This window comes from Acinonyx jubatus, chromosome A3 (assembly GCF_027475565.1).
Source record: "Acinonyx jubatus isolate Ajub_Pintada_27869175 chromosome A3, VMU_Ajub_asm_v1.0, whole genome shotgun sequence".
Lineage (NCBI taxonomy): Eukaryota > Metazoa > Chordata > Mammalia > Carnivora > Felidae > Acinonyx > Acinonyx jubatus.
Genome location: NC_069388.1, coordinates 11,741,852 through 11,752,686, shown reverse-complemented (window position 1 = coordinate 11,752,686; position 10,835 = coordinate 11,741,852). Strand labels below are relative to the sequence as shown.

At 58.8% G+C, this 10,835-nt stretch overlaps 1 protein-coding gene across 2 annotated transcripts; it reads left to right on the top strand.

Moving 5' to 3' along the window:
- Positions 1-4,216: 4,216 nt before the first annotated feature.
- Positions 4,217-8,614, top strand: LOC113595747 (uncharacterized). 2 transcript variants are annotated; one of them, XR_003416348.2, is made up of 3 exons: positions 4,217-4,377; positions 5,389-5,469; positions 6,398-8,614. XR_003416348.2 is itself a non-coding variant. In XM_027046703.2 (2 exons), exons 1-2 carry the CDS (start codon positions 4,321-4,323, stop codon positions 6,304-6,306), a joined length of 975 nt encoding a protein of 324 aa, XP_026902504.2. In that variant the 5' UTR covers positions 4,217-4,320; the 3' UTR covers positions 6,307-8,614. The 2 variants fall into 2 exon arrangements, 1 of the variants encoding a protein (XP_026902504.2); XM_027046703.2 differs by having other exon boundaries at positions 5,389-8,614.
- Positions 8,615-10,835: the final 2,221 nt, after the last annotated feature.

Below are 10,835 nucleotides of genomic sequence, written 5' to 3'. Positions count from 1 at the left end.
GAACACCCAGAACAGGGGCAAGGAGACATCAGGTGTGTCAAGAATGGAACTTTTGTTTTTTGGGTTTTTTTTGAACTAGGGAGAGAGAGAGAGAGAGCACGTGCGTGCGCGTGCAAGCAGAGGCGGGGCAGAGAGAGGGAGAGAGAATCCCAAGCAGGCTCTGGGCTGTCAGCTCAGAGACTGCGGGGCTGGAAGTCACGAACCACACTGCGAGATCGCGACGTGAGCCGAAATCGAGAGTCAGACGCTCAACCCCCTGAGCCAGTCAGGCGCCCCCCCCCCCCAAGGATGCAGCTTTCAAACAAGCTGTCTCCCGGCTGCAGAGTGGGGTCGTGTGGTGCTGAGGCACGAATTCGGGTTCATTCCGCTCCCCTTCCTGTTGTCTGTGCCTCCCCCACCACCTGGGAAAGCCTGGGGTTCCCGCCTGCCTTGTTCTTTGCTGTCACCCTAGCTCCCAGCCCGGCGTCTGGAGACCCCCAGGATAGGTTTGTGGATGGGCAGGAATGAGAAAGTGCCTGGTGCGCAGTGGGTGCTTTATAAACCCTTTGTTTCCTCCTCTCCCGGCTGTACCCTCTTTTCCTCCTGCCCCAGGGCTAGTGCAGGACCCCACTGCCCCCACATTATGCCAGCAGATCCAGGCTTTCCACCGACTCATTCACTCATTTATTCATTCATACATTCACTTCCGCATGCATGCACTCAACAATTTCTTTTTGTGCACCTACTGTGTTCCAGGCTCTGCTCTAGGATCTGGGGATACCGAAACGTGTAAGACAGGCAAAAATCTTTATCTTCCTGGAGCTGCCATTCTGTCATGGGACACAGTCATCAGACAACAGTGTGATCCAAGTGAAGATTCACTGGGGCCAGTTCCGGGGGAACCGGGGGAGACAACTGCTTAACCCAGTCTGAGGGTTTGGGGGAGGCTGTGGGCTCAGACCGGAAGGGTGAGAAGAAGCCAGATGCAGGGTGTGGAGGGTGTTCCGACGGATGGACCGTGCAAAGGGTGAGGTGGGCACGGCAATTTGGGGACCTGTCTGTGGCTTGGCCTGGATGGAGGGGGTTGGACCCTACCCTGAGAGGTGGGTGGTGAGCTGGGAGAGGCCTGGCTTGATTTAGGTTTTACAAGGTTTGCTCTGGCTGCAGCACGGAGCCCAAACCGGAGGGGTGAGGCTGGAGGAGGGAAGAGCAGAAGGGAGACTGGAATCCTGTCTGCCCATCAGAGGAGAGCAGACAGGCAGGCTTAGGACAGACCAAGGAGCTGGAAACCCTGGATGTGCTGGCCTGGACCTGAGTCTCCCTGGAAACAGGCCCGGGACGCGGCTGCTGCCGAGGCTTTCTCCATCCTCCCAGGGGACCGGATCAGGCGTCAGCGCACCTCCACCACGAAGACAGTTGGGCAACGGCCCTCGGCCCTCCGACTGCTACCCCCTGTGACTGGCCAGGCCCGTTAGGGAAAGGACCCCCCCGCAACCCCGTGCAGCATGACGTCCTGCCACAGTGTTCACGGAACGGCTGGCACCAGCCCAAGACGGAAACAACCCAGTGATGCATCATCCGAAGCCTCCTCAAATTCACCAGACAGAATATTCTGGAGGCTTGGGAGAGGCAAAATGGTACAGAGGTTTGGAGCACAGACTTGGGAGCCTGTCAGCCTGGGCCTAAATCCCAGCTCTGCCAGCCACTGCTGTGGAGCGAGGCAGGTGCCTTGTTGCTCTGTGCCTCAGTTTCCCCATCTACAACATAGAGATGCTGAGAATAATACAGCCTCCCAGTAGGATCACTTCAACCTTATGACTGGTTAACTAATCCATGCACAGCATCCAGAAACTGTGTCCACCACATAGTAAGTAAGTACTTCAGAAACGTTTGTAGCCTCTAGTGGCATTATTAACATTATGACGCTTAGCAGTGGTCGTGCTAGAAATATGGATTAATCCAAGGGAGGGAAAAGAAGGGGTGGGACAGAATGCAAAGTGGGCTGCTGCCTGTAAAAAAAAATGGTCAAGAGGAATGAGTAGAGACTGTGTACAGACGCTTGCACCATCGTGGGGGAACCAAGATACTGGCATCGTTGAATTCTCCGGTTGGAGGGAGTGGAGGCCCCGGAGGAGAGGTGGGTAGGGACCCGGACTTTTCACTCCACACCTTTTCCACCCTCTGTGCTCTCTGAGAGGTGTGTGTGTGTGTGTTTCCCCTATGTCCTCGTATGTACATTCAAAACCAAACACCAAAAAGCAATTCTGCAAGAGGTTTCCTCTGGGAAGGCCCCGGATCCCCCACCCCCACCCTCTCCAGCCCGCCCCCACATCCTGGCCTGTGTGTGGCCCAGTCTCGCCGCCTCCGCTGCTGGTTTTCAGAGCTGTAGGCCTTGGAGCAGGTCCGAGCTGCAGTGCCCTGCAAGAAAAGGGGCTCCTTGGAGACCCCCAGAGTGGCTTCGGCTCCGGGTGGTGCGGGGTGTGGGGGCTGGGGGGGGGGGGTCTCGACCGACTGATGAGAACTCCAAATGCTCCCCAGCCCAGGCTGCTAATCGCTTCCAGATTGGCCGGGTCAGGGCCAGGGCCGCCGCCGCCTGGCTCCATAAACAGCCCGTTGCTCCAGATGGTGGCTGGCTCCAGCCTGGCGAGCAGGTTCACGGGGGACTTGGGGGGGGTGGCAGCAGGTGGAGGACCCCCACCCCGTCTTGTTGGGGCAGAGAGGCCCCAACCAGCCGGCCTCGGCTGCCGCTCATCTGAGTCGGGGACACAAGGGCCAGAAGGGGCTGCAAAGATGGAACCCATTGCCCAGAGGAGAGAAACTGAGGCCCAGAAGGGTCAAGGACGGTACAAGGTTGGTGGTAGACAGAGGAAGGGGCTCCTGAGGGTTGGCGCTGGGTTTGCTCGGTCTCCGTGAACCCAGCACACAAAGGGGACACAGTAAAAACCCAAGGAAGGAAGAGAGGGCACGAGAGATGGAAGGAGAGAGGGTGGGAAGAAGGAGACAAGGAGGCATGATTGCCTCCTGCGTTCGAGTTCCGGCTCTGGAGTTTACTCCCTGAACAAGTGAACTATTTTGGCTCTCTGGGCCTTAGTTTCTTCATCTGTAAAATGGGTATGGCTGTAGTACAGCCTTCGGCAGGTGGCCGGAAGAGTCAGCGATATGGCTCACGCAAACTGCCGGGTGGTGTGCTGGCTGTATACGTAGCAGGTGCTCGGTCTCCTTTCCTCTCTCCCCGATACGCCTTTGGTCCCTGCTGCTCCTTCCACCTGAGAGCACAGCCTCCTCCAGGAAGCTGCCGTGACTTCCACTCAGGCCTCTCTCTTGTGCCAAGCGCCGTGCCCTTCCCATGGCCTCTCGCAGAGTCTCTCCAACACCGTGGCGCCACTGGAACCCGTGCTGTTGCCTCCACCTTCTCCCCCTGTAAATGAAGACACAGAAGTCCCGGAGGCGGCAGGACATGCCGGGGGCCTCACTGCCAGGGGAGGCTAGAGCCCGGCGAGCACAGAGGCTGCTTCTCCCGGTCACCCGGCACGTGGCCCGAAGTCAGGAGACCTGGTGGCTGCTCCGAGAGCCCACATCGTGGACAGGCGGTGAGGACCCAGGCCGGCTGTTGCCCCGGGTTGGTTCTGGGTTGTGATCCCCCAGAAAAGGGGTGTGGAGCCCTGGCCTGACCACCTGCTCCCACACCCGCCTGGAGCCCGGGCTGGGCAGTAGCCTCATCCCAGGGGAGGAGGCTGCAGGACAAGCCGGTGTGTGTGTGTGTGTGGGGGGGGGTGTTCTCCCGGCGGTCATCCCTCCCTGCTCAGCTGAGCAAGAGCCCCGACAGCTGAGCCCCTGTCTCTCCCGATCCTCCCCTTGTGCCTGGCACAGGACTCCCCCAATGCGGCTTTGTTGAACGAGGGACCGAGTCGTCAGGCTATCCAGCACTTACAGACAGGCCAGGCACTCTTTGGAGCAATGAACTTGCGGTAACTTTAATATTCACATCAGCTGCGGGGGGAGCGCTATCATTCCCATTTTACAGATGAGGAAAAGAGGCTCAGAGAGGTTGAGAGCCTCGCTCAAGGTCACACAGCTGAGTTGGGCTGCGAACCCCGGACGTTGAGCCCCAGAGCACACACTCTTAACCCCATGTCCCCACTCCCAAGACAGCGGGGGGGGGGGGGGGGGAGGCCCGGAGCGAGTTGGGGCCCCTGGCAGGTAGTAGGTGCTTCTCCTCGCCACCCCCCGCCCGCCCCCCGCCGCGCCCCCCCTCCCCCAGCCCGGCGACGCCCAGCGCCGGGATTCGGATCTCGGCCCAGCCGCGAGGTCAGCAGCCCGTTCTGCCCTGAACCGGGAGGAATGTTCGCGGCGGCCTCGGCCCGGGTCCGAGAAGAAAGGCAGCCTTGTGGGCGAAAGGTGAGCCGCTGGGTGGGCGCGGGCGTGTTTACCCAGGGCCGGGCGTGTGGCTCAGGGTGGCGCCGCTGTCAGCCGCGCCGGCCGCCCCGGGCCTGTGCTGGCCTCCAGATGTGCGCTGGCTCCAGCCGGCCGGGCCCCCCCACCCCACGCACAGAGGGGCTTTATCAAAAGCGGCTGCGAGGAGGGCCCGGGAGGCCGCCTGGCTCCAGCCTGCTGGCTCCGAGCCCCGGGCCTGCAGAAGCCAGGCGAGCCGCACGCGGGCTTTTGCGCCCGGGTCTCGCTCCGCTCCGCCGCCGCCCGGCCACCCGGACCCGGGGGGGGGGGGGGGGCGAGGGGGGCGAGGGGTGCAGCCCCCCCCTTCCGGGAAACCGAAGCTCCAGGAGCCACCCGGAGGGGCGACGAGCCAAGAAGACTTCTTTTTCGCGTAAGCTTCCGCATCCCTGATGGGGGGCAAAGGTGACCCACCCAGCATAAAAAAAAAAGGGCAAAACTCGGGAAGACTCACGGGGTGCTCAGCGAGCGACCAGAGAGAAGCCATGTGTGGGAAGGATACGCCGCGGATTCGGGAATGGCGATTCCTTGGGGGGTGGGGGTGGGGGTGAGTGATGAGGGGGCTCCGTTCTTTCCACGGGGTTTTCTCTCTTGGGTTGGAGATGGGGGCGTCATTCTTCATATTTTCTTTGTTGGCCGGAACTGGTTTGTCTCAGTACCTAATAATAAGTGGAGGAAAGGGGAGCAAACGGAGACTTCCTCCTGCTCCCACCCCTCAGCCCTATCCCTGCTTAGAGCTGTCTTCCATACCTTCCAGGGGGTGCCCCAGAACCCACGCGAAGGTCCGCACACATTCTCTTTCCTATTTTTGTTTTTGTTTTATAAATAGCATTGAAATATACACTGCTGGGTGCCTGGCGGTTTTCTCTTAACAGTAGGCGGGGAGGCTTCCTGCAGCCTTGTGCTTTTTCACGGCTGTGTAGTATTCCATCGGGTTGTGGCCGGTCTTCATTCCCACAGATCCCGCTGCGCGGACACCCCCTGCGCTTGTGTTTGGGGGCTCGGGAGTATTTTCTGGACGATCAGCTCTTAGAACTGCAGGTGACTGCATTTACTCTTCTGAGAGCCATCGCTGCCGTGCCCTGTCAGAGGCCTGTGTCCTGTAGCGTCCCACCAGCCGTGCCTCCACCCACGAGGAAACTGAGGCACAGACACAGTCAGCTGTTCTTAAGGGTGAGCAGAAATGCTTCACCTGAGTCTCTCCTAAAAAAACAAAACGCAAACAGCCAAAACACTTCTTTCTTGCTTTCGTCTCTTCCTGATTGCAAAAGAGAAACGTGTCCGTGGCAGAAACTTGAGAAAATACAGATCACAAAGTTAGAAAATAAGGCCTTCACCCTCCCCACCGCCCATCACCAGCCTCTCTGGCTGGACTCGCAGTCCCCTCCTCACTGGTCTCCCTGCTTCCAGACTAGCTCCCCCACAGTCCCTTACAGGTTAACAGGGCCATTTTGCAAAGCCCCAACGCCGGGGCCATGTGGCAATTCTGGGGACGTTTTAGGTTGTCACAACTGGCAGAGGGGTGTGCTACTGGCATCTGGTGGGTGGAGGCCCCTGCTAAACATCCTGCAGTGCCCAGAGAATGATCCAGCTCCAAGGTCAATAGCACCGAGGCTGAGAACCCTATGTAACCGAGTCACGTCCTGTCTGTCCGGTGCTCAGACCTTCCACGGCTCCCACCTCACACAGGAGACAGCCAAGTCTCACAGTGGCCACAGGGCCCTGCAGGATGCGCCCCATTGCCTCCCCACCCTCCCTCCCTGGGCTCCGGCACATGGGCTCCTCCTTCAGAGCCTCCTGCCGTCCATCACTGTCCCTGTCAAGTGTCACTTCCTCTGGGAGGCCTCCCTGACCTGTTTAATATTTAATATAATTTAATATCTGCCACTCCCTCAACCTTTCTGCCCTCTTTCTCCCTGACACTCGGCCCTGACGTCTTACTGACTCGTCTGCCCCTCTCCCCATCCAGGACACCGGCTCCATGAGGGAGGGAGACGGCTGGTCTTATGCAAAGCCGCCCCGGCACACAGTAGGTACTCTATAAGTGCTCATAGATCGGCAGTGGACGCTCCAAAGTCCTGATGTCTGGGCAGCAGTTGGGGACGGAAGATCCAGATGCTGAAAGTTGGCCCCTGGAGTGGAAGCCCAGAGGGAAGAGCAGGTCCCCAAGGCCACCAGGCTGGAATTCCTACACCTGGCAGCCTCCCGGAGGCCCTCCCAGCAGCTGTGCCTCTGGCCCCCCGGGGCCCACCTCACCGGGTCCCACCCTGAGTTGACCAAGGGCTTCTCTCACCAGAGACGGCAGCAAAGATGGGAGGGGACTCCAAGGGCAACTCCTGAGTCATCTCCAACATTTATGGAGCACCAACTGTATGCCCTGCCTTGGACTGGGCAGCACAGAGATCGTACCTCAGTGACTTCCTGGGGGCCGGGGGTGGTGACTCAACCACCTCCCTGTCCTGAGGCCCTAGCTCTACAAAATTTACGGAGCATCTACTGGGTACCGGTGACTAAACTGAAGGTACCTGCGTACCTGCCAAGAGGGAGAAATTCCACACAGTGGATTTAGGGAGGAAGACAGTGCACTTTTCTGTTGACGCTTTTAATTAATTTTCTTTAACAGAAAGCAATCCTTTTGGAAAGAAGTAAAGCATTCCCAAGTAAGAAAAAATACAACCCTACCACCTACCGATGCTGGGAGGAAGTTCAGGAGGCCTCGGAGCCCCGAGGGGGCACCTGGGGAGAGTCTTCCTGGAGGAAATGAGCTCTGAGCTGAGGCCCCAGGATGCGCGGGCAGGAAGGGCCCTGTGGGAGGCAGCCGGCCGGAGGCTGGGGTGCTGATGTCGTGCACCCAGGCCCAGCCGTTGCAGCATGTCCCCGAGCCAGCGTTTCTGGGGGGAGCTTCCTGCAGCCCTCATCCCTGTGATTGTCTCTTTCTGTCTCCCCAGCGCACTCTTGTGCTGGAACTCTGCGAGGTCACAGCCACTCTGTCTCATCCACCTGTCTGTCCCCAGGGCCCAGAGCTCACAGCAGTCACCAAAACTCCTGTCTTTCCAGGAGTCCAGAATGTGGTTTTATCTGGACATCGGTCTTTGCAGATGTCATTAGTTTAAAGACCTTGAGATGAGACCCTCCTGGATCAGGGGTGGGCCCTACCTCAATGACCGGCGTCCGTGTGAGGACAGGAGAGGACACACAGACACACAGATAAAGGTCACGTGGGACGAAGGCAGAGACTGGAGTGATGTGTCGATCAGCCAGGAAACTCTGGGAGCCCACCGGTGCCCGGACAGGCACGGGTTCTGTGTCCCGGAGCCTTGGAGGGGTTCTGGCTCTGCTGACCTTGGTTTCCCAATTGTCCAGAACTGTGGGCGAATACGGTTCTCTTGTTTTCAGCCACCAAATTCGTGGCACTTTGTTCCAGCAGCCGCCAGACGCTCGTAAGTTTTGCTCGTGTGGGTGAACAGGTGAGTGAAGGAATAAACCAAAAGCAGCTCTGGTGGCCGCCCAGGGCCACTTGGGTGTGGCGAGGCGACTGCCCTCGTCCCCTGTGACTGGGCTTGTATTCTGGGGTGCCTGCTCGGGCTGTGGGGCTGGGGAGGCTGGAGGCCGTCCAGTGTGTGTGTGTGGGGGGGGGGGGTGTAAGGAGCTCCCGAGGTGACTAGGAAATCGGGTTGTGTAGACATTGCCTGCCCTCCCCTGTCCCCAGAAGCCCGTGTCCACACCTAGCGTGGACGCCCAGCTTCTGGGGACCTCGCCCCTCCTGAGGCCCTTCAGATACACTGCAGCGAGTGCTTATCCTCAAATATGAATGCTCCTCGAAGTGTCCCCCCAAGTGACTCTCCTCACCTTCAGTTAGAGCCCAGGGCCAGGCCGCCGGGGGGATTTTCTCCACCTGTCCTCCCTTAGTTCTCCTGCCGGTCACTCTGAAGGTCAGGAGGCAGCGGGATGCAGGGGGAAAAGCCTGAATCCGGGCTCTGTGCTGAGCGATGGGGGGAGGGTCGCTCCTCTCTGAGTCTCAGTTTCCCCATTTGTAACGGGAAGAATGTCGCCCGGCTTCGAGAAAGCCGTGGTGGAGAGTGGATGAGAAGAAGCTGGTCCCGGGTTGGCGTAGGTGTTTCTACGAGAGTGGGCTTGGGGTCCTGCTCTCCCGGGACATAGCCCTGGATCCTAAAGGGCGTTAGACCTTCCCAGCCTCAGATCCTTTCAAAGCCTCAGTCACTGGCCCCACAAAGCCACCTCCACCCCCAAGGAGCCCAATATCTTTAGAAGGACCAAGGCTTGGATTTCTTGCCATAAAATGCCTGAAATCAAAGCAGAGCTGAAGACACCGAGGGTTTTGAAGTTGGCTTGGGGCAGGAGGGGCTGTGAAATCCCCAGCCGTCTTGGCCTCTCTCCGGGAACCATGTAAACAGGAGGGTAGTGGCCAGGTACAAGGGGACATCTGTCGTTTTAGCAATGAGCTGGATTCCAACAAAGACTTAATGGTACCCAGTTTTAGAGGAGACAGTTGGGGAGACTCAACTGACAACCGCCCTTTTTTCTGGTGTTAGAGGCAGGAAAGGGAGCCACCAGCTGGGCCCTGAAACAAGAAATGTAATCCCTCCTCTGCCACTTACTTGCTGTGTGACGTCAGGCGACCTGCCCAACCTTTCTGTGCCTCAATTTCCTCACCCGCCAAATAGGAGATGATAATAATCTCTCCCTCAAAGGGTTGCGCTGAGGGTAACCTGAGTGATTTTGCGTGATGCACTAGCCCAGTCCCTGGGCATGGTTGGCTCTCGGGCAACGACATTGTTACTGTCGTTTTTCCTAACGACACAGATGTGAGCTTCTCCTGAATCTAGCCAGGGCCTACTCTGCTTCAAGACCTCCACAGACATCATCCCACCGAGTCCTCCCCCCACGACGGGGAGGGGGGGCATTATGCACAGCCCCAGGCCACAGCTGGTGACCAGAGAGGAAGGACTCTTGTCCGGGGGGTGCACAGCTGTGGGGGGGGGCCCGGGCCGCGATGTAAAAGCCCAGCAGTCTGGCTGCATCGTCCGTCTGTCCTCCTGATCACTTCTCTTCAGGGAATCTGAGGACCCCAGTGGGGGACAGAAAAGCCGCCCACGTTCCCGCAGGCCAGGGCGTGGTTTCTCCACCTTGTACCTTCGACATTCCGAGCTGGACCATCCTCCGTGGTGGGGCTGCCCGGTGCAGGGTCGTTAGCTGCCCCCCAGGGCCCTACCCACCAGCTGCCAGTAGCACCCCTGAGTTGTGACAACTGAAAATGTCTCCAGGCACGGCCAAGTGTCCCAGGGAGGGGGCAGCCCCCGGCTGACAAGGGCTGGAGTAAGGGTGTGAAATGTTGGAGGGTTTCCTTCTGGAGTCCCTCCCTGTCTACACATACACGTGCACAGACACACTTAAAAAAGTAGGGGCGCCTGGGTGGCGCAGTCGGTTAAGCGTCCGACTTCGGCTCAGGTCACGATCTCGCGGTCCGTGAGTTCGAGCCCCGCGTCGGGCTCTGGGCTGATGGCTCAGAGCCTGGAGCCTGTTTCCGATTCTGTCTCTCCCTCTCTCTCTGCCCCTCCCCCGTTCATGCTCTGTCTCTCTCTGTCTCAAAAATAAATAAACGTTTTTAAAAAAAAAAAAAAAAGTAGAACATTTTAGGTGAGTCCTACATTTGCCCATAAAAATAAAGCTGGGTGGCAATCACATCTGCATTTGGCTTTGGCAAATCCATCCTCTTGGGGCAGGGGCTGAGGCGAGAGAGATGGCGTATGAATAGTGGGGTGCTCTGGCACCCGTGAGCTTGAGTCAGGGGCTGGGCCTGCCCACTGGCCTTGGCCGTGGGCATCTTGCTGTGCTGAGCAAACCAAAAGTTCAAAATCTAGGTTTTCAACCCACACACTCCTAGAGCCTCTGTGAGGTGCAGCAAAGAGCCGCCCGGATTCTGGGGTGGAGGGATGGTGGGGGGGTGGGTTTTTGGGGGTGTTCGGTCTTTCACTGGGAGTTCTTTTAGGAGCCACGGTGACTATGCCTGGGGTGGGGGTGGGGGTGGGGCGCCTGCCTCGCTGGCTCCACACCCCATGTGGTGTGCGACGGGGCGTGGGTCTCTCCTGGCCACTCTGGACATCCAGAGGTCCCCCCTTTCTCTGCCACAGGACCCCAGCCTAATCTCACTCTCCAGGCCAATTCACAGTCGACAAGGACGCACCGTTCTTGCTATTGCGGAGATGGGGAAACTGAGGCTCAGGGAGGGACCAGGGCTGCAGAATCCCAGGCCCAAACCTCTGGAACCCAGGTGTGGCTCCACATCTGGGGTGTGAGTGTCACTCCAGGAGCTCTGGGTCAGGCCCTCGCTGCTCCTTCAGGCGTCCCCTTGTCTGGACCCCCTCTGATCGATCCCAGGGCCCCAG